This window comes from Anomaloglossus baeobatrachus, chromosome 1 (assembly GCF_048569485.1).
Source record: "Anomaloglossus baeobatrachus isolate aAnoBae1 chromosome 1, aAnoBae1.hap1, whole genome shotgun sequence".
Classification (NCBI taxonomy): Eukaryota; Metazoa; Chordata; class Amphibia; order Anura; family Aromobatidae; genus Anomaloglossus; species Anomaloglossus baeobatrachus.
The window spans coordinates 511288877-511311714 of NC_134353.1; the positions used below are offsets into that span (position 1 = coordinate 511288877).

Below are 22838 nucleotides of genomic sequence, written 5' to 3' on the forward strand. Positions count from 1 at the left end.
TGGCATCAAGGGCAAACCAGCTCCTCTCTCCACAGTGCCGCGTGTATGTCACTAGATCGCCTGGGAGCAAGTTACGGCCCGGGTGGCCCTCTGGTAGGTGGGCATTGACATCCCGACGGGCCACAAACACCTCGGCTTCCAGGCCCAGCTCGAAAATAAATCCATAACCCCGGTGGGGGTCAAATCTTCCACAAAGGTACGCAAAGTCTCTGGTAAACCAAACGGCTGGATGGACGGGTCCCGCAGCCGGCTGCTGTGGCTTCTCCTGGACGGTTAGTGGTGACTGCCTTTCCCTGCACCTTAGTGTATGTTCGGTCCCGATGGATTCCCACCGGTAACCCGCTCCCCAGCGTGTGTATGTGCCGGAGGAGCCCTTTTGCCTGCAGGCTCTGGCCCTTGGAACTCTAGCTGTGGCGGTAGCTGTATTTCCTTTTGCTGGTCGGACGGTTGCCTTCAATCGGGTCTTAGCTGTTAGGAAACCCCTGGGGTTCCGGTCACTGACGGATTTGACCTCTAATGGCGGCTCCAAGCCTGGTCGGGGTCCGGAGGCCCTGCCTGTGTGTGCTGGCTTCACTTTGCTCCCCGGTTCGGTACCGGCGGGCCACCACCCATCCCCGGTCCTACGGTTCCGCGTTGATCTGCCTCTCCTGCAGACGGCCACCACTGTCTGCCAACCTTGCTCTTGGTGCCTGGGCCACACACCCGGACACGGTCAGTTTGCTCCTCCACTTCTCCTTCACTCCTCTCTCCTTCACTTCCCTAACTCAACTACCGACCTCCTTCTCCCGCCTCCAGGACTGTGAACTCCTCAGTGGGTGGGGCCAACGGCATGGCTCCACCCCACCTGGTGTGGACATCAGCCCCTGGAGGGAGGCAACAAGGATTTTGTGTCTGCCTCAGGGTGGGGGTGTGTACTGTAGTATCTGTGATGACCTGGCTAGTCCAGGGCGCCACATTTACACTCACTATCATGTAAGACTAACAATACAGCCTTTTTTTCCTGTATATATTCTGTAATGAATGAATAAATGTTGTATAACACTCAGTGCAATCACGTAAATGTTTATTAAAGCTGGAATTACATGAGAATTTGACTGCAACACAGGTCATGTGGTGAAAGATCGCTGCATGCCATTGCTACATTGTAACATAATGAAAATATAGAGTGATGTGTAAAGTGCCATGAAAAGCAGGTAATAAAAAATCCAAAATTATTGAGAACTAGCTGTAGTACCCGGCATTGCCTGGGATAGTAACTAAGTTTCTCTCTCCTTCTCTGCCACGCTGCCTCTCTCCCATGCTACCTCTCTTCTACTCTCCCTCTCTCCCACTCTCTCTCCAGTTTTCTCTCAAACTGTCCCTCCCTCTCTCCTACTCTCCATCTCTCCTACTCCCCCTCTCTCCTACTCTCCCTCACTCCTACTCTCCCTCACTCCTACTTTCCCACTCTCCTATTTTCCCTCTCTCCTACTCCCACTCTCTTCTACTCTCCCACTTTCCTACTTTCCCACTCTCCTACTCTCTCACTCTCTGTCTCTCTCCCCCTCTCACTACTGAAATCATGTTAACTGACAGATAAGCTGTCTAAGGCCGGCTTCACACTTGCGATTAACTCTCAAGAGTGCAATGCGAGGAAATTTCGCATTGCACTCGGACCAATGTTAATCAATGAGGCAGCTCCCTTCTGCTATTTTTTGCTCAGTCCAAATCGGACTGAGAAAAAAATCGCAGCATGCTGCGTTTTGGTGAGTTTCTCGCACGAGTCTCTTCAATGCAAGTCTATGGGTGCGTGAAAAAAAAAAACGGATGTCACACGGACGGCACATACACCATCCTAGTGACATCCTTTTTTCTCAATACATTTTACGCATGTAGCAGAGAACACTGTAAATGCTCCTTTACATAACATTACTTGAGTAGCAGCTGCAGAGGGTAAAAACTGATTGCACACTGACAGCACACTGACGAAATGTGAGAAGAAATCGTCCGACTTTCCAGCATGAGAATCAGACCGATTTTACACTAGCAAGTGTGATTCCAGTCTAAGGGTACGCTCACACGAGCGTGAAAATCGGACGAGTGCAATGCGAGAAATTCTCGCATTGCACTCTGACCAATGTTAGGCAATGAGGTTGAGCTGTTGGTCAGCTTTTCTCGCATCCAGATTCTGGATGCGAGAAAAGTGGCAGCATGCTGCGTTTTGCTGCTACCGCCGTATCTCTCGCACCCATTCAAGTGAATGGATGCGAGAGATACATCGGACTGCACTCGGATGTTATCCCAGTGCAGTGCGATCTACGCACAGGCTGACAGTGGAGGAGATGGGAGGATTAACCCCTCCCTCTCCTCCGCAGCGCCTGCACTCAGCTTCACAGCTGTGACCCGATCGCAAGATCGGGTTACAGTCGCATGACACCCGGCTCACGCTCGCAGCAGAGCCTGAGCCGGGGGACATTAGCATATCGCATCCGATGCTCTCGCATCGGATGCCATACGCTCGTGTGAGTCCAGCCTTATACTAAGAATGTCCTTCAATACCTGTAGCAACCAATCAGAGCACCTAATAATCACCTGTAGCAAAATAGAAGCAGAGCTGTGATTGGTTCTATAGACCACCTGATAAATATCCAGGGTAACTGTCAAAACAGCTAATATATTACCTCACACATCCAAACAGTAAGTAAGCGTGTTTTTTTTTTTGTTTTTTTTTGCGAATAACTGTAAAGTGTCTGGTTATAATTTCCCCTCAAGACATAGTCTATGATGTTCCCTCAGTCAAATTAGGTGTCTGTATAAAATTTTGTGACTGTAAATGCTACTGTGTGGATTCCTTTAACGAATACACATAAACACATACATACATACATACATACATACATATACACACACACACACACACACACACACACACACACACACACATACATACACTCAGCTTTATATATTAGATTTTTGCATCTTCCTGGTCGCTATGTGGCCTTTTTTATTTGCAATGCCCTAAGATGTAACAGTTGCAGAAAGCGATCTTTGGCTAAAGTCGCCCTGTAGCCCAGGCCTAAATGATGCTACTCCAGCTACAATAGAACATAAGGGTAGAGTTTTTTGAACTTGAGGACCACTGAAAAACTGCAACAATCAGACTTTCAAAAGTAATGTATTGATTTTCTATTTTGGCTAGTATTTCTAAAATGATTCGTCCATCTTCCAAGTATTTTTTTTTATTTGGTATAGTAGATGGAGTTTTGAGACAAACATTAATATGTGGTGGAATCCCAAAGAAATGGTAGATTTAGTTATGTTGCTGTTTGTACAGTAAATACCTCTACCCAATACCACCATGCAGGGGCGTAACGATCGCGGTCGCAGAGGTCGCCACTGCGACCGGGCCCGCAGGGTTATAGGGGCCCGGCAGCCGCTCTGCAGAGCCGGCTGCCGGGCCCCTATGTGTAGTGCCACTATGTAGTGGCCGACTGCGCGACCGTTAGGGGGCCGGCCTGTGAGTCAGGGGGGCCCAGTGTCTGCAGGGGGGCAGAGGGGCCCCTGACCTGGAGAGGCCACCAGGCGTTCCTGACCTGCTGCAGAGGAGATGTGCTCCTGCACGGCAGACGGAAACCATCCCTACCAGGACCTGCGATGATATCACGCCCATGTGACTGTGTGGGAGGAGACACAGGATGCCGGGGAGAAAGCAGGAGAAGATACTTCGAACACATGAGTGGTAATGAGAAAAGAGGGGACATGAGGGGAGGGGCTGCAGGGTGAGTGGGATATGAGGGCTGCAGACTGTGACAGAAGCATGTGAAGGGTGCAGAGTGTTTGAGAGGGGTAAGTTGGGGTACAGGCAGGGTGAGATATGTGGGTCAGGGTGTGTGTGTGATATGGGGGTGCAGGCTATATAGGGAGCAGGGTGTGTGACATATGGGGGCAGGGGCATAACTACCGCAGTCGCAGGGGTCAGAAGGAGCTGAGAGGTACTTGTTTTTTTATTTTGCTGGCTGCATGACACATATAGGCCCAGGGAAGCTGCCTGCATGATACATGGAGGCCCTGGTGGGGCTGGCTGGCAGGCTGCATTACACATAGAAGCCCTGGGGGCTGGCTGCATGACACATGGAGGCCCTGGGGGGGGCTGGCTGCATGACACATGGAGGCCCTGGGGGGGCTGGCTGCATGACACATGGAGGCCCTGGGGGGGCTGGCTGCATGACACCTGGGGGGGGGCTGACTGCATGACACATGGAGGCCCTGGGGGGGCTGGCTGCATGACACATGGAGGCCCTGGGGGGGCTGGCTGCATGACACATGGAGGCCCTGGGGGGGGCTGGCTGCATGACACATGGAGGCCCTGGGGGGGCTGGCTGCATGACACATGGAGGCCCTGGGGGGGGCTGGCTGCATGACACATGGAGGCCCTGGGGGGGCTGGCTGCATGACACATGGAGGCCCTGGGGGGGCTGGCTGCATGACACCTGGGGGGGGCTGACTGCATGACACATGGAGGCCCTGGGGGGGCTGGCTGCATGACACATGGAGGCCCTGGGGGGGCTGGCTGCATGACACATGGAGGTCCTGGGGGCTGGCTGCATGACACATGGAGGTCCTGGGGGCTGGCAGCATGACACATGGAGGTCCTGGGGGCTGGCTGCATGACACATGGAGGTCCTGGGGGCTGGCTGCATGACACATGGAGGCCCTGGGGGGGCTGGCTGCATGACACATGGAGGCCCTGGGGGGGCTGGCTGCATGACACATGGAGGCCCTGGGGGGGCTGGCTGCATGACACAGGGAGGCCCTGGGGGGGCTGGCTGCATGACACATGGAGTCCCTGGGGGGGATGGCTGCATGACACATGGAGGCCCTGGGGGGGCTGGCTGCATTACACCTGGGGGGGGCTGGCTGCATGACGCATGGAGGCCCTGGGGAGGCTGGCTGCATGACACATGGAGGCCCTGGGGGGGCCGGCTGCATGACACATGGAGGTCCTGGGGAAGCTGGCTGCATGACACATGGAAGCCCTGGGGGGGCTGGCTGCATGACACAGGGAGACCCTGGGGGGGCTGGCTGCATGACACATAGAGGCCCTGGGGGGGGCTGGCTCCATGACGCATAGAGGCCCTGGGGGGGCTGGCTGCATGACGCATAGAAGCCCTGGGGGGGCTGGCTGCATGACACATATAGGCCCGGGGGAAGCTGGCTGCATTACACATGGAGGCCCTGGTGGGGCTGGCTGCATGACACCTGGTGGGGCTGGCTGCATGACACATGGAGGCCCTGGTGGGACTGGCTGCATAATACATGGAGGCCTGGGGGTGCTGGCTGCATGATACATGGAGGTCTATGCGACTGCATAATAAACATGAAGGACACCTTATACATAGACTATAGCAGCGCATTATACATGGAGGTCTATGGGGCTGCATTATAATACATATAGGACTATGGGGGCTACATTATAATATATGGAGAACTATGGAGGCTACCTTACACATGGTCTGTGGGGGTGCATTATAAAGCATGGGGGACTGTGGTGCAGTATAAAATATGGAGAACTATGGGAAATGCATTATAATACATGGAGGACTATGGGGGTGCATTCTACTATATGAAGGGTTATGTGGGACCCTTTATACTATATGGAAGGCTATGTGGGGGCCATTATAGTATTTGGAGAACTATATATGAGGGAGGAAAAAGATACAAGTATGGGATGGGAATGTTTTGTGCTGAGGGAAAAGGGCTCTTTCCCATGCTCTGCTATACATCTCTCAGCACCCAGCTTTCCCATGCTCTGCTATACATCTCTCAGCACCCAGCTTTCCCATGCTCTGCTATACATCTCTCAGCACCCAGCTTTCCCATGCTCTACAATACATCTCTCAGCACCCAGCTTTCCCATGCTCTGCTATACATCTCTCAGCACCCAGCTTTCCCATGATCTGCTATACATCTCTCAGCACCCAGCTTTCCCATGCTCTGATATGGGAAAGCTGGGTGCTGAGGGAAAGATGTATGACAGAGCATGGGAAAGCAGGGTGCTGATAGAGGGATTTTAGATCATGGGAAACCTGGGTGCTGTGGGTAAAAGCCAAGTGTCAGCATCATTATCCCGTACCCTAAGTGTTGTGTACTTTGAGGGGGGCCCCGGTCCAAAGTTTGCACCAGGGCCCATCAAACTCTAGTTACGCCACTGCCACCATGGCACTCCTTAAGGTACCGTCACACTAAGCAATGCTCCAGCGATCCCACCAGCAACCTGACCTGGCAGGGATCGCTGGAGCGTCGCTACACGGGTTGCTGGTGAGCTGTCACACAGGCAGATCTCACCAGCAACCAGTGACCAGCCCCAGCCAGCAGCGATGCGTGGAAGCATGCTGCGCTTGGTAAGTAAGGTAAATATCGGGTAACCAACCCGATATTTACCTTGGTTACCAGCGCACACCACTTAGCGCTGGCTCCCTGCACTCCTTGCCAGAGTACACATCGGGTTAATTACCCAATGTGTAGTCTGGCTATGTGTGCAGGGAGCAGGGAGCCGAAACTGACAGCGTGAGAACGGCGGACACTGGTAACGAAGGTAAATATCGGGTAACCAAGGAAAGGGCTTCTTGGTTACCCGATATTTACATTGGTTACCAGCGTCCGCAGAAGCCGGCTCCCTGCACATTCAGTTGTTGCTCTCTTGCTGTCACACACAGCGATCTGTGCTTCACAGCGGGAGACCAACAACTAAAGAATGGTCCAGGACATTCAGCAACAACCAACGACCTCACAGCAGGGGCCAGGTTGTTGCTGGATGTCACACACAGCAACATCGCTAGCAACATTGCTGTTATGTCACAAAAGTCGTGCCTCAGCATCGATGTTGCTAAGGGCTGGTTCACACTAAGCGACAGCGACAACGAGGTCGCTGTTACGTCACCATTTTCTGTGACGTAACAGCGACCTTGTAAGTCGCTGTTATGATCGCTACTTAGCTGTCAAACACAGCAGCCGAAGCAGCGATCAGCAGGGAGCCGCGCACAATGCTTAGCGCTGGCTCCTTGCTCTCCTAGCTACAGTACACATCGGGTTAATTAACCCGATGTGTACTGCAGCTACATGTGCAGAGAGCAGGGAGCCGCGCACACTGCTTAGCGCTGGCTCTTTGCTCTCCTAGCTACAGTACACATCGGGTTAATTAACCTGATGTGTACTGCAGCTACATGTGCAGAGAGCCGGAGCCGGCAGCACAGGCAGCGTGAGAGCTGCGGAGGCTGGTAACTAAGATAAATATCGGGTAACCACCTTGGTTACCCGATGTTTACCCTGGTTACAGCTTACCGCAGCTGCCAGATGCCGGCTCCTGCTCCCTGCTCGCTTCATTTCGTCGCTCTCTCGCTGTCACACACAGCGATCTGTGTGTCACAGCGGGAGAGCGCCTTTGAAGAAAACGAACCAGGGCTGTGTGTAACGAGCAGCGATCTCGCAGCAGGGGCCAGATCGCTGCTCAGTGTCACACACAGCGAGATCGCTAATGAGGTCACTGTTGCGTCACCAAAACCGTGCCGTAGCAGCGATTTCGGTAGCGATCTCGCTATGTGTGAAGCACCCCTTAGTGAGACGTGGCCTTTAGTCTGCCTGGCAGGTAATACTATTATGCCTATCAAGAGGGTAGATAAAGCAATTCTTTCATTATGACTCAGATAACTCTTCGTAGGAGATTTATCAATATTTGAATGAAGACAGACAAGCTCTTTCATCCCACCAGTTCTTGAAACTTGTCAAGAGATAAGATGTGACTGAACTGGATACAAATCTGTCCTTCTCTTTTGTACATGTGGATCCAACATAATTGGGCTAATTAATCTCCTTTGTGGTATATAGGTCATAGTTGTGCAATCCATGTTATACTATGACTAAAGGTCCCTTTACATGGACCAACTGGTCATGATATGACCGCAGATCGGTAAACTAACGATTGGCGGTCTTTACATGCCTGTTTACACAGTCAGACCAAAGTAAAAGATGCACATTGAGTGATCTGTACTAGTTCTATCAGTGAGCTTAGGCTGCCATGAGTCACACTGGTGCGAGTCCTCATTACACAAGACGATGCACTGTTAACAACGATATTTTTTTGTGCTGCAAAAAAGATTACTTCACACGATTAACAAGCATTTTGCTTGTTCATCAGGTGATCGGCAGCTTGTTTGCACCGCAAGATAATCGTGAAACGAGCATTTTTAACCCTATTCATTCACGATTATCTTGCAATGTAAATGCCCCTTACGGAGTCCCTTACACACCGATAACTGTATGAAGAACAATTGTCTGACCAGCAGTACTATCGTTATGCTGAGCACTCCTGTGCTTTGGTTATCTGGCCTACAGTTCATACAGCTGTTTGTTTCTCTGTGAGGTTTTTTTTTACTTTATGTCCTATGGAAACCATTTGTTATATGCTATGTAGTTTAATTATTAAAATTATTTATTTCATTAGCATTATTCATTACTGCCACAAAGGGATTGTATGGTAAAAAAATAAGTCTAAGGGGTACTTTGCACGCTGCGACATCACTACTGCGATATCATCGGGGTCAAATCGAAAGTGACGCACATCCGGCGCCGGTAACAACGTCGCAACGTGTAAAGCCTAGATGCGCCGATAAACAATCGCAAAAGCGTCGAAAATCGGTGATCTGTGTAGCGTCGGTTATTTTCATAATGTCGCACCAATAGGAGATACGATGTTGTTCCTCGTTCCTGCGGCAGCACACATCGCTGTGTGTGAAGCCGCAGGAGCGAGGAACATCTCCTTACCTGCCTCCACCGGCTATGCGGAAGGAAGGAGGTGGGCGGGATGTTTACGTCCCGCTCATCTCCGCCCCTCCGCTTCTATTGGCCGCCTGCCGTGTGACGTTGCTGTGACGCCGCACATCCCGCCCCCTTAGGAAGGAGGCGGGTCGCCGGCCAGAGCGACGTCGCAGGGCAGGTAAGTGCGTGTGAAGCTGCCGTAGCGATAATGTTCACTACGGCAGCTATCACAAGATATCGCATATGCGACGGGGGCGGGTACTATTGCGCTCGGCATCGCTAGCCGATGCTAGCGATGTCGCAACATGCAAAGTACACCTAAGGGTCCCAAACACTGTATTGTACAATACAAGCATAGTGGATAGAATTTATTGAAATCCCATGCCCACTGTGCTTCTTTTCTATGCAGCGTAAACTGACATATGGGGTAGTTTTCCGAGCCACAGCATGTTCATTTATGCTTGCGGAGACATAAGTGCTTTGGGCAGGAGAACACAGCAAAAACACACAGCGCTCAGAATCCCGATTGTGGGCATGGGGCTGCATTCTTCCACAAAGAACACTGGTATCTCCGCAAGAGGAATGAGACTGTATCTACAACAGTGTCTCCTGATCGTTTGCACATACCCTAAGACAGATCATCAATTTCAGATCAGTGGGGCTTGGATGTAAACACATTGAGCAGAGCTCCACTGTACAGCACCATTCAATGTGTAGTGGCTTTACTGCACTGCAGTTCCATTCATTGTTTGCATCCAGACACTGTTGGAGATTATAACAGCTGATTGGTGGGGTGCCAGGTGTCAGACCCTCACCAATCTGATATTGATGACCTGTCTTAAAGGTAGGTCCTCAATATCTTTTCTCTTGACAACCCCTTTAGTAATTAAAGCAATAAAATATAAAAAATAGCATGAAGATACCTACATGACAAATCCAAATCGTCTATCAAGAAGTTGGATCTTATCATCAAATCTTGTTTTATTGATTCGCCTCTCAAGAAAGGAAAGGGCTAGAATTATAAGAACCTTGAAAGAAATAAAATATAATATCAAACATCCACATACAAAATAATCCTAAACCTAATATAGACACAATACAAACATTTTTTTGGCGTAAAATCAGTATGCTTAACAAATTTCTAAATCATTCATGTGACCATGTAGATGAATGACATTTTGTTTTTTCCCATTTTCAGTAACTCCCACTAAGGAGCAAATCTGAGTCTGAAGAGTGAGCTTACACTAACGAGCAGGAGGGTAATAATGTTTTGAACTTTTGAATTTCAGGCTCTGTATCTCACCATCCACTACAGCTTTGAATGTGAGACTATTTTTAATTTATAGACAATCATTTTAGCTATCTCATACATAAAATTTGAATTGCAACTAATTAGCTTATGATTAGTTATGCAGATTCTTGTCATGTCACTGCATTGTTATTGTTTTGCGCAAAGAAATCTAAATTTAATTTTTTATTATTTTCTTACTATTTTGTAAATCCACCTTTGGCTTTCAACACTGCCTGAGTCCTCCTAGGCATGATCTCCATCAGATTCAAGCATGTCTTGACAGAAATTCTGTTCCCAGGTCTCTTCTATACTTTCCCAATGTTGGTGCAAACTGGCTGACTCACTAGGGTATGTATATGTGGTACCCCAGTGGCCTGGTTGTTACAGTAATGTTACCCCACAGAGGGGATAATACTAAGCCTGGAAGTAAGCAAGGGGTCCCTTGGTCAGTAAGTACCTACATTCAACACAGTTCCTACTCCGGGCCAGCAGAGGGAGCTCTAAACCTTGTGTTCTGGGGAGCTTCCCAGAAACTCTGACCTCGGGGAGGAGTTAGAGGAGGGACAGTTGGGAGTTAACCTTTGGAGAGAGAGAAATTCGAGCCAGGAGTTTGAGGAGAGCAGACCATTTTTTCCTGAGCTCGGGGAGCTGAGAGAACTCGGCCTAGGGGGACGGAGTCTGATAAAGAGGCAAAAAGGAGGAAGCCTCTGGGGAGTGGAGCTAAGCCGGCTCACCCCAGAAGGGCACACTAGAAACCGGACACTGGAGTCCGTGGCTGCTCGGGTACTCGAGCCCTGGTAGCTAAATCCGGAGGGCAGGAAGATTACAACTCTCCTGGCCTCCACAGACCACCTGACGGCAAAGCCCCAGATTAGGGTACGGGAGCCGCTGTCAGCAAAGCGGTACCAGCGACGGCCTGCACAGCCTGCCATATGGGTGAGAGAATCTGCATCTAGTTGGATTGCTTCAGGTGCAAAAACTCCCATGTCTAAGTAATTTGCTAGGTCTGGCTCTCATCAGGTAGAATAATCAGTCACATAAAGAGGAAGAGGGGAGGAGAGAAAATCCAGCACCGACGTAATAAAAAAATTCTTTATTCAAAATTCATAAAAAAAGATCTTCTCTCCTCCCCTCTTCCTCTTGATGTGACTGATTATTCAGCTGTGGAAGCCAAACCACTTGTTCCGTGCACCGGACCAGAAGTTGGAGATACCTGCTTTGGAGTGGTGAGCTGAACTAAATTCCTTATTTGTGTTTTTTCAGTTTTTTGGCAGTTTGTGCTCCCACAATCTTCAGTACTCCTCTCACCGAGTGAACTCTGGCTTATTTATGTTTATTAAGTTTTTTTGAAATGGATACCTTTGAGACCAATGTGCTTATGAAGAATGAAAGCAGCTTTCTTAAGGTGGCCAGTATTTTTTCTAAAAGTAATTTTGAAAAATCCTTATCTACTGAGGCGGACAATTTGTTTTATATGTTGGATAAACTATATTGGATCCCTAAGCTGAATGCATGCTATTTAGGAGAACTAAATCACCGCTTTGAATCATTGTATATATATTAAAATGGAAATGTGGTTTATCTAACATTGATTTTATATTTCTGTATGTTTGTATTTCTAATATTTTTGAATGTATTATGTCTTTTATATATAAAGTGAGCACTATTTTGTTGGTTCTGTATGTAGATCTGGCTCATATGAGAAGCGTATAGGTATATATATCACCTTGGCTACTCATTCTGATTATGTTGCTTATGAATAAGGAGTCTACTTTCTCAGAAACGCATCAAGTGTAAATATATTCTGCACTTGATTGGAATTACCTTTTTTATGAATTTTGAATAAAGAATTTGTTTATTACGTCGGTGTTGGATCTTCTCTCCTCCCCTCTTCCTCTTGATGTGACTGATTATTCAGAAGTAAATACCTTACCTATAGCAGTCTTGAGTTCACTGCTTGCTGTCAGTGTATGGAAATTTCACTCTGCACATATTGTCTCAGCCCCCACTTTTTCATCATGTCCAATTGATCTTATATCCTGGGGATTGTACATTCAAAGTGTGGTTCTGATTTTCTTTACTTGTCATCTTTGATTTCCATATACTGATATGCTGATTTTACTGCCCCTCTCTGCCCCCTACTGCTTTCAGTATGGCAGACTTCTGACCTGCTTTGTATCCTATATAAATGATACACTCCTTAAGCGGGCAGTTCAAGGGAAGCCTTGTCCTCCATAGCGTTTTGAAATCTGCCATTTGCTGTTAGCGGACAGAGTGGGTTGCTTATCTTTATATCCTCTAATAGGTAAATACCTTATCTACAGCAGCCTTGAGCCCACTGCTTGCTGTCAGTGTATGGAAATTTTACTTTGTACACATTTTTTCAGCCCCGATTTTCTCATCATGTCCAATTGATCTCGTATCCTGGGGATTGTACATCCAAAGTATGGTTTTCAACACATGGGTCAGAGGTCTAACCGTATAATTTATGTGTGCAATAATTTTTATAATAACTCCTTATGAATCGGTATGACAACTCTTGACCCATCTGCTATGCCACTTTAACTATCCCCTTTATACACATCTATTGTGACCCCATATTTGAATGGGCTGTTTACATTTTTCCGCTCATATTCATTATAGTGGGTCGCACAGCTTGGGGGAGGGGTCCTTTTTATGCCTGTCAGAACGTGTGCAGTCATTTCATAATTCCCACCCCCATTTTCCCCTTTTTGTATCTGAGTCTAAACAAATATCATAATATGTCCTGTGAATTTTTTGCACGTTATTAAATAAAACATTATTCTTCATTATACCCTTTTTTGGTTTTGTTCTTCTTTTCTCCGTTTTTCCATGTTTCTTGTAGAACATACCCACCGAGGTGTCACTAATTAGTGACACCCCGGTGCATATTTAGTTTTGATATGGCCAATTTTCTCTTTTGTCTAAGTGTAAATATATTCTGCACTTGATTGGAATTACCTTTTTTATGAATTTTGAATAAAGAATTTGTTTATTACGTCGGTGTTGGATCTTCTCTCCTCCCCTCTTCCTCTTGATGTGACTGATTATTCAGCTGTGGAAGCCAAACCACTTGTTCCGTGCGGACCAGAAGTTGGAGATACCTGCTTTGGAGTGGTGAGCTGAACTAAATTCCTTATTTGTGATGCATCAGGTAGGCAGGAGTACATTTGATGGAGTTCACCGGTATATGGTTGTATAAGTCTACCAGATCCGGCAACTTCTCTGGCCACAAATTTCTTTCCTCAAGGGACAAAGTCTTTAGCAGGTCTATGACCACCTGGTTCATTTTCTCACATAATCCACTGGTTTGGGGATGGTATGGCGTCGTTCTGATCTTCTTGCAGCCGTACTGGTTGCAAAACTCCTGGAACACTTCAAATGCTGGACCCTGGTCAGTTAGCACTCTTTCAGGGTAACCATTGGGCCGACAAAAGTACGCTTGGAATGCCTTGGCTGCTGTCTTGGCTGTTTAATCCTTCACAGGAACCACTACTAGGAAACGAAGTAATGGTCCACTATAGTGAGGGCGTAGACATAGCCCGACCGGCTTGGAGCTAGCTTCTTGTGGTCCAAGTTCAAGTGGCTGTTTCGTGATGATTGGCTGCAGGGGAGCCTTCTGGCTTGTACGGTCTTTCCGCCTAAGGTTACATGGACCACATTCTTGGCACCACTTCTCAATTGCCTTCTTCATGCCAATCCAGTAGAAGAGGTCACGAAGTAGGACCTCCAACTTCTTCCACCCGAATTGTCCTGCTCTGTCGTGGTAGGCTTCCAGGACCATAGGGGCATCCCTCTGTGGAACCGCTATTTGCCAGATGAGCTCATTGGTTCACCAGTTGACGTGTCTTCTGCACAGCTTACCATTGTAGATGAATTATTTGCCCCTCTCCTTCCACAGCTGTTGGACTTCCTGTGGAGCATCTGGACAGTGGTGGGATTCAGCCTGTGCCAGCAGCTCCTTAACTAAGCGAACAGCCGGGTCACTGTTCTGCGTTTCGCCCCATCCATGGTGGGACAACAGGTTGAAGGAGACCACTTGTATGGTTGAACACTTTTCTCTCACAGAGTGCAAGCACTGGGAGACACCATGCTGGTGGAAGGCCGGTAGCTCTATTTCCTCCAGTTCATCCATGTCTTCTTCTGTCTCAAGTAAGTGGAGCATTCTGGACAGCGCATCAGCATTAGCATTCTTCCAGCCTGCTCTGTACTTGATGGTAAATTAGGAATTTGACAGCCGGGCCATCCATCGCTGTTCCAGTGCACCTAACCTTGCTGTCTCCAAGTGGGTCAGCGGATTGTTGTCCGTGAAGATGGTAAACTTTGCTGATGCCAGGAAATGCTTGAATCGTTCGGTTACGACTATGGCGAGGAACTCCAGCTTAAAGGAACTGTAGTTTTCGAGATTTCTTTCAGTAGGATGAAGCTTCCTGCTGGTGTATGCAATCACCTTTTCTCTGCCTCCTTGCACCTGAGAAAATACGGCTCCCAATCTCCCATTGCTGGTGTCTGTGTACAGTATGAATGGTCGGCCATAGTCAGGGTAGGCCAGGACTTCCTCTCCCATGAGAGCCATTTTCAACCAGATGAAGGACTTTTCTATTTGGCTGTTCCACTCAAATGGAGGACTCTGCTTCTTAGACTTCTTCGACTGGCCTACCAGGAGGTCTTGGAGGGGCGCTGTAATAGCCTACTAGCCCAAGGAACTGCTGCACCTCCTTGATCGTGGTGGGTCTTGGCCAGTCCTTGACTACTGTGACCTTCTTAGAATCAGGTGCCACACCTTCGTCGCTGACCACATGACCCAGGTACTGCACCTTTTGGCTTTAACAGGTGACACTTGGACAGCTTCACCTTCAGGCCAAATCTGGACAAGGCCTCAAACACTTTGGCCAGGTGCTTCAAGTGGTCTTCATAGGTCTTTGAGTAGACTGATGTCATCCAGGTACAGTAACATGGTTTCAAAGTTGTAATGTCCCAGGCAGCACTCCATCAGTCTTTGAAATGTTCCCGATGCGTTGCAGAGCCCGCATGGCATGCAGTTGAACTCACAGAGTTCCATGGGTGTCGTGAATACGGTCTTCTCCTTGTCCGCCTCTGCCACGGGAACCTGCCAATATCCACTGGTGAGATCTAAGGTGGAGAAATAGTTAGCTGATTTCAAAGCTGCTAGTGACTCCTCAATTCTAGCTAATGGGTAAGCATCCTTATGTGTAATGCGGTTAATCTGCCTGTAATCAACACACATCCTCATTGTGCCATCTTTCTTTCTAACGAGCACTAAGGCTATGTTCACATGTGGCATTTTTTTTGCATCTTTTGTTGCATCTATGGTGCATTTTTGAGGTCACAAAGATGTACCAACATGTATGCATTTCCTTCTCCCAGCAAAGTCTATGAGATTTCAGTTTTTTCGCTGTCCACACTGGACATCTTTTGTTGGCTGCATCTTGGCAGTGTTTTTCAAGATCAAGATTTTTCTTGGTCGAGAGACCACTATCGATGAGCTGGATGATGTTGTTTCTCTTTTCTTGGGAAATCTTCTTCGTGGCTGCTACCTCATTCGAACCAGTGACCTTCCACCTGTGAATAAAGCTAATTATACACCGAACTATTAGGAAATGTGAGAACAGATTGTAATTTGTTGTATATGGGAAGAAAAAGATTTTTAAAACACTAGGAGCAAAACAGTAGCGATGCAGTGACATGAAAAAATTATGTATGAGATAGTCAAGATGATTGTCTATAAAATGAAGGTAGTCTCACACTCAAAGCTGTAGTAGATGGTGAGATAGGGAGCCTGAAAATCAAAAGTTCAAAACATTGTTGCCCTTTTGCTTGTCAGTGTGTGTCTGAATGAGTCTAAAGACTAGAGATGCAGTGAGCGCAATCAACGATACATCAGGTGACATGATCAACTACTTAGCTTCAAAATTTTGCTTGTTATAATTTATTTTAAACAATCCATACCAACAAATTCTCAATAATCATTCAGCTATTATTAGAATTTACAGTCTGACAGATTATAAATGATTTTTTTCAAGCATTTGAAAAACATGTTCAAAGACAAGGATTCTTATTTCACTAATCGGTCTCTATACTCACCGAAGGAATGAGTGAATAATGAAGAAACAAGTATGTGTCTATTAGAGTAACACAGGTGCCGTTTTCAAGGGATTCTCTGTAAAAACAAAATGTTATACAAGAGATGAACTTCACTTACTGCAGAAGAACTGATGAATTATTGCTCTTATTATTATGTTTAAATGATCACATTTCTGTCTATAGACCGGAGCATAGATGGTAAATGGCACATTGGAGCGAGAGGTGTCAGCTGTAACATAATGTGTACTAATCTTCAAGTAGAGGAAAATGGGACAAATTGTACCAAATTTATAACAAAAGAGGCCCAGTTGGTCATTTGGGGGTGAAAACCTTTTGTAGGACTTCCAAGGACATTCCCCAGAGGAAGTGCCTTGTCCCCAAACAAGGGGGGATTAGTTAAATGTTCATTTAAAGGGGTTAGAAGGAAATTAAAACAGGCTTTTCTATTTTGGTTGGCAAAACTCCATAATAGAAGTGACATTATATTGTTTAATATGGGCCCTGTTTCTTCTATGACATATTTGACGCATCTTACAAAGCATTTTAGAAACCTTTCTTTTCCTTTCATAACCATGTCTGACAAACTATTTTAAGGTTGAAAATAGTGTATCTTTAACCCTTTCTTACACATGTTTGAATAATATCTGAATAATGTCTGAATATTTTTATCTTTTTTTTTCAGAACCAGTTTAGAGATGAATCCGTTGTCAGGACTGGTGCCCTCCAGAGAACTAATAATTTATAGCAGGCATATGGCGTTGCACACTACACTATTTAAATAGCCATTACACTAAACAGCAAATAAACAAACCAACAACACATTTGATCGATAAAAATTTGGCCAAAAGCTTTATCGAAGTTATTTAAAACATGTAAAACATACCACATAAATCATTTTTATATACAGTATCTTTCTTGTACATCGATAACTGCAGCTTCGCAATAGCTCAGGCCTGGCAACCAAATTCTGCTGCACAATAAGTTATCAGAATGACAAACCCCAATGCTGTGACAAAAGCATTATAACTAAAAGGAGGAGGGAGGGGCAGCTCTCAGGTAGGAGACACCAGCAGTCTGAGCCTGACCTTCAACGTTACCATCTTTTAACCCTAACTACCCCTTCTATCAACTACAAATTTTTTCTGATTAGAATGCAGTTTCTTCTGACTGAGAACCCCGAACCCCGCCCTATTACCAAACTGTCTGATAATTACCAGGAGCCTGTCTGCCCATACTTGCAGATTTTTAATAGCACATAGAGAGGCACTAAGGTTAGGTTCCCGAAAAATTAGAGATTACCTTGTCGTTGGCTTTTGGGCTCATCTGCATTGATCAATACATTTGCTAAAAATCTCTACTATTTTCAAATATTCATAGCAGTTTTTGCAATACCATTTTTCATGTATTTCATTTTTTTCCAGCTAGCTAAATGTATTTTTCATTGTTAACAGTATTCCTATAGCAGTAATGCTTCACCATTTTTCATGTTTATATTTTTATAGTGTTTAGTGTGCAGCTTATTATCTGTATTATGGAAAATTCTTCACACCATTGAACCCTTTCAGGAGAGGAACACACTTGGTACATGTCAACAGGGCCGGCGTCAGCACCCGGCATACCCGGGCAAATGCCGGGGCCCTGGAGAGCCGGGGGGGCCCACTCGGCCTCGTCAGCTCTGGTGCACCTTGGCCGGGGCCCTCTCTCCTTAGTTCTGCGGTCCCCGGGCCGAGTTCCGGGGACCGCAGTCCTCGGCAGGAATCTGCGGCGCCGTCTCTTTAAGGCGCGCAGACTTCCTGGTTTGAACTTCATCTGTGGGCGGAGCTACAGACCGGCATCCTGCTCAGTCCCACAGATGAGAGTTGCAGTGCCAGCCAGCGACCCCCAGCACAGCGTGTCCCTCCGGCGCTGTGTGGGCCCCTTCTCCTCCGTGACCTGAGCGGTATGTGCCCTCCCCACCCCCCGATTTATGCCCCCCCCCCCGGAGCCGCGCATGACTGTCTCTGTCTGTATGTAGCAGAGCTAGGTGTGTATGTATATAGCAGAGCTAGGTGTGTATGTATATAGCAGAGCTAGGTGTGTATGTATATAGCAGAGCTAGGTGTGTATGTATATAGCAGAGCTATGTGTGTATGTGTGTATGTATATAGCAGAGCTATGTGTGTATGTATATAGCAGAGCTATGTGTGTATGTATGTAGCAGAGCTGTGTATGTATGTAGCAGAGCTATGTGTGTATGTATATAGCAGAGCTAGGTGTGTATGTATATAGCAGAGCTATGTGTGTATGTATATAGCAGAGCTGTGTATGTATGTAGCAGAGCTATGTGTGTATGTATATAGCAGAGCTAGGTGTGTATGTATATAGCAGAGCTAGGTGTGTATGTATATAGCAGAGCTAGGTGTGTATGTATATAGCAGAGCTAGGTGTGTATGTATATAGCAGAGCTAGGTGTGTATGTATATAGCAGAGCTATGTGTGTATGTATGTGGCAGAGCTGTGTGTATGTATATAGCAGTGCTATGTGTGTATGTATATAGCAGAGCTATGTGTGTATGTATGTGGCAGAGCTATGTGTGTATGTATATAGCAGAGCTATGTGTGTATGTATGTGGCAGAGCTATGTGTGTATGTAGCAGAGCTATGTGTGTATGTAGCAGAGCTATGTGTCTATGTATGTAGCAGCGCTGTGTCTGTATGTATGTATCCAGCAGAGCTGTGTGTGTTTGTCTGTATGCATGTATGATGTGTATCTATGTATGTCAGTGTATATGACTGTATAGATGTGTCAGTTCTATATGTATTTTTGTGAGTTTGTCGTTAAATATGTATGTGTACGTATGTGTGTCTGCGTGTAGATGGGGCCCACTGGGACTCTTCCGCCCGGGGCCCACAAAAACCTGGAGCCGGCCCTGCATGTCAATACCATATGTTCTGCTCCTGAAGGTCCAGGGACCACCATTATATAAAAAAATCTATCTAAATACAAACATAAAGAAAAAAAATTAAAAGAAATAAAACACTGTCTAACACAAGGATAGGGAACCACAGGCCAAGGGGCTGCATGTGTCCTGCGATTAACTTTTCTGTGCCTCCCCAAACAGATTCACGGGGACCACAGTGCTAGGACTGGTAGTCGCTTTTTCCGGCTACCGACACTTTATAACCCATGTCCACTGCAATCATACGCACACAGCGTTCACTACTGAATGCTGCATGCACATAAGCCAAAGGATTACATCCTCAGGTGGCCAGTGCCAGCATGCTGAGGGCGTACTCTGTGGGCGGGAATAGTGCGCGTGTGACGCCCCTGGACTATCGGGTCGTCAGAGGGTATTGCACACTCTGCCCTCCCGTGCAGTATCCACCTCCTTCTTGGTTTTGGGTCCCTAACCATATGGTGTTGCCTACATCATCTAATCAAACCCTAGATACACTCTGCACCACACCCACCAAACACACCAGTGGACGGCTTGAGTGGAATAGAGTCGCCCACCTGGGGGGGTTGGAGAGGGGAGGTCAGGAGTGTCAAGAGTAGAGAGTTGGGTCTGAGAAGTGAAAGGAGATCAGGAGCAGGGCTACTGGGAAGCAATCTAGGTGGCAGACGGTGGTCTGGGCCTAGAGGAGCTGGACCCCCAGTCGCAGGGGATCGTGACAAGGGGCATGGATCTGTCAAGAAGGACAGCCGGCGGCCTTACGCCATCACCGGGCTGGGACCAAGGAACGACGGGGTACGTGGACCCTAGGTCGGGGAGTAGCTTCAGGTAACCCGATAATTTACCCGAGGAGAATGGAGTCTTCAAGAGCCGTTCCCACCCGCTCCAAAATCGGGGCATTAGCGCAACGAGGGGGATAGGACTTTCAAATTCAAAACGGTCCAGAAAATCCAAGCATGAGCCCTGAGAGGAAGCTCCCACACTTAGCCATAGTGGGAAGCGGGACCAGGCAAGTTTCACACTACCGGGACCACCAAAGAAGTAAACTTAGTGCCAGGAGGCAGGTAACAGATCACCAGGCAGCACCATTGGGGACGGGACCCGAACTAAGCTCCCGTCAGTGGCAGTGGTGTCCAGAGACTTGTTTTACAAGTTGTCAGTGTCAGCTTAAAGGACTGAGTGAGTACAACAGTGACCCCCTTGCATCCAATGGCACTCCCCTACCATCACCGAGCCCCGGGGTATCCCCCTACCCGTAAAGGGTCACAACACCTGGCTGCCCCATTCAATCATCCCCGGGTACTCCCAATTGCAGTGGTGGTACTCCTAATTACCACATACCACGGGTGGCGTCACGAACTCTATAACCTCCTCTGTAAATATCCCCCTTTATTTGAGTGGCCGCATGACCCCCAGGTCCGGAGACCCTTGAGCTACTGAGAACCCGGATCCGCGCAGCTCGACTGCTGGCACGGGGGCGGCACACACGTCCCACAGGAGAAGAGGAGTGACAGCCCCACCATCTCCAGTTCTGTACATGCCCCTAGTGCTGTTGTGCCCCCCAGTGCTGTGGGTGCCCCCCAGTGCTGTGTGTGCTCCCCAGTGCTTTGTGTGCTCCCCAGTGATGTATATGCACTGAGCGTCTACTGTGATGTATATGCCTCCAGACCATCCAGTGATGTACATGCCTCCATGTATTGCTGCCCTCAGCCACTCTTGTGATATTTAGGTTCTCACAGCCCCTCCTGTGATGTATAGATGATGTATAGATGCCTCTCCTGTGATGTGTATGCCTCCAGGCTTCCTGTGATGTATATGCTCCAGACCCTCCTGTGATGTATATGCCCCCAGCCCCTACTGCGATATATATGCCCACAGTGTCTCCTGTGATGTGTATATCCCAGCCCCTTCTGTGTCATGTATGCCCCCAGCGTCTCCTGGGATGTGTATGCATCCAGCGTCTCCTGTGATGTGTATGCTCCTAATGTCTCCTGTGATGTGTATGCCCTCAGTGTTTCCTGTGATGTATATTCCCCCAGCTTCTCATGTGATTTATATGGCCCCAGCATCTTTTGTGATGAGAATGCCTCCAGCGTCCCCTGTTATGTATTAGCCCCCAGCATCTCCAGGGATGTATATGCCTCAAACATCTTCATTGATGTATATGCCACAGCCTCTCCAGTAATGTATATGCCCCAAGCCTCAGCAGTGATCTATATGCCCCCAGCATCTCCAGTGATGTATATGGCCCCAGCTCCTCCTGTGATGTATATGCCCCCAGAGTCTCCTGTGATGTATATGCTCCTGTGTCTCTTGAGATGTATTTGCCCCAACTTCTCTTGTAATATACAGTATATGACGCCGCAGTGTCCTGTGATTTACACTGTTTCCCTGAAAATAAGACATCATCTGAAAATAAGACCTAGTAGAGGTTTGCTGAATTGCTAAATATAAGGAATCCCTCAAAAGTAAGACCTAGCAAAGTTTTTGTTTGGAAGCATGCCGGCCGAACAGAACATTAGTGCATGCAGCTGTGATTGTTTTTAGCCCGACGCCGTTGTCCCCTACCTTCACCGTCCGTTGCAGAGCAGCTGCATGCAGCACATGAAGACTGTCACCTGCCGCCATCCCCAATGTATCGTTCCGTGGCCATCACTTGTAAATGTACAGGCAAAGCATCCCCATTGTCCCCTGCCGCCAGATGTAGAGCTGCACACAGTCTTTCGTTATTTAGTCTCCTGCCGCCATGTTGTGGTGAGGTTCCCCTAGTGACTGGAAGCCGCCATGCCGTTTGATCTGTCCCTGCTGTGTGAGTCTGCTGTGATGAGCTCCCCCTGGTGGCTGGAAGCTGCAATACCGTCCCTGCTTCACAAGTGGTCCAGGAACTGCTGTGGTGAGCTCCCCCTGGTGGCCAGAAGCTGCAATATCATCCCTGCTGTAAGGACAGTGCTATTGCTAAACATGAAAGATTTGGGCTAATGATTCTGAAAGAAATGGAGTCACAAGAAATTCACCAGCCAGCTATAGGCATAGAAGTGGTGTCTAGGTATAGTAAAGTATCCATGCGCTACGCAATGAAACCACCTATAGAGCCACCTCATGGAAAACAACGGTGTTAGCATTTTTATCTCGAAAATGGATCGAGGTAGATGAAAAAAGTGAATTACAAAGTTGTAGGGCATCATCAATTCAATACGAATCGACACCTTCCATACAGAAATGCTATGATTAGAACGTGTAAAACTCATAAGGCTGCGGACGTGAAGTGATACCTCATGGAGACGTCATTAGGTATGGTGGGTGCGTGGAGTGGCCTCCACGATCACCTGACCTGACCCCATTGGACTTCTTTCTGTGAGGTCACATCAAACAGCAGGTGTTTGCGACCCCTCCACCAACATTGCAGGACCTAGGACGATGTATTACAGATGCTTGTGCAAACGTGCACCTACGATATTGCACAACGTGCAGCAAAATACAGTATGCTGTCCAGAGTCCAGATGGGCATTGCAGCTGACGGTGGCCACTTTGAGCATCAAAGTTAAATGAGCGCCATATGAGTGACCAGCATTCAATGTTTTGGGGGGTCATGGGTTTCATATCATAGCATTTCTGTATGCAAGGTGTCGATTCGTATTGAATTGATGATGCCCTACAACTTTGTAATTCACCTTTTTTCTCTATCTTGTTCCATT

At 47.5% G+C, this 22838-nt stretch overlaps 1 protein-coding gene across 1 annotated transcript in view; it reads right to left on the reverse strand.

Moving 5' to 3' along the window:
• LOC142295775 (stimulated by retinoic acid gene 6 protein-like) overlaps nt 1-22838 on the reverse strand; it is a 143969-nt gene that overhangs the window by 105774 nt on the left and 15357 nt on the right. The window contains exons 2-3 of the mRNA XM_075338863.1: nt 16211-16286; nt 9721-9821 (exon numbers count right to left, since the gene is read on the reverse strand). Coding sequence (XP_075194978.1) covers nt 9721-9821; nt 16211-16286 — 177 coding nt within the window. The remainder of the gene's footprint in view (nt 1-9720; nt 9822-16210; nt 16287-22838) is intronic.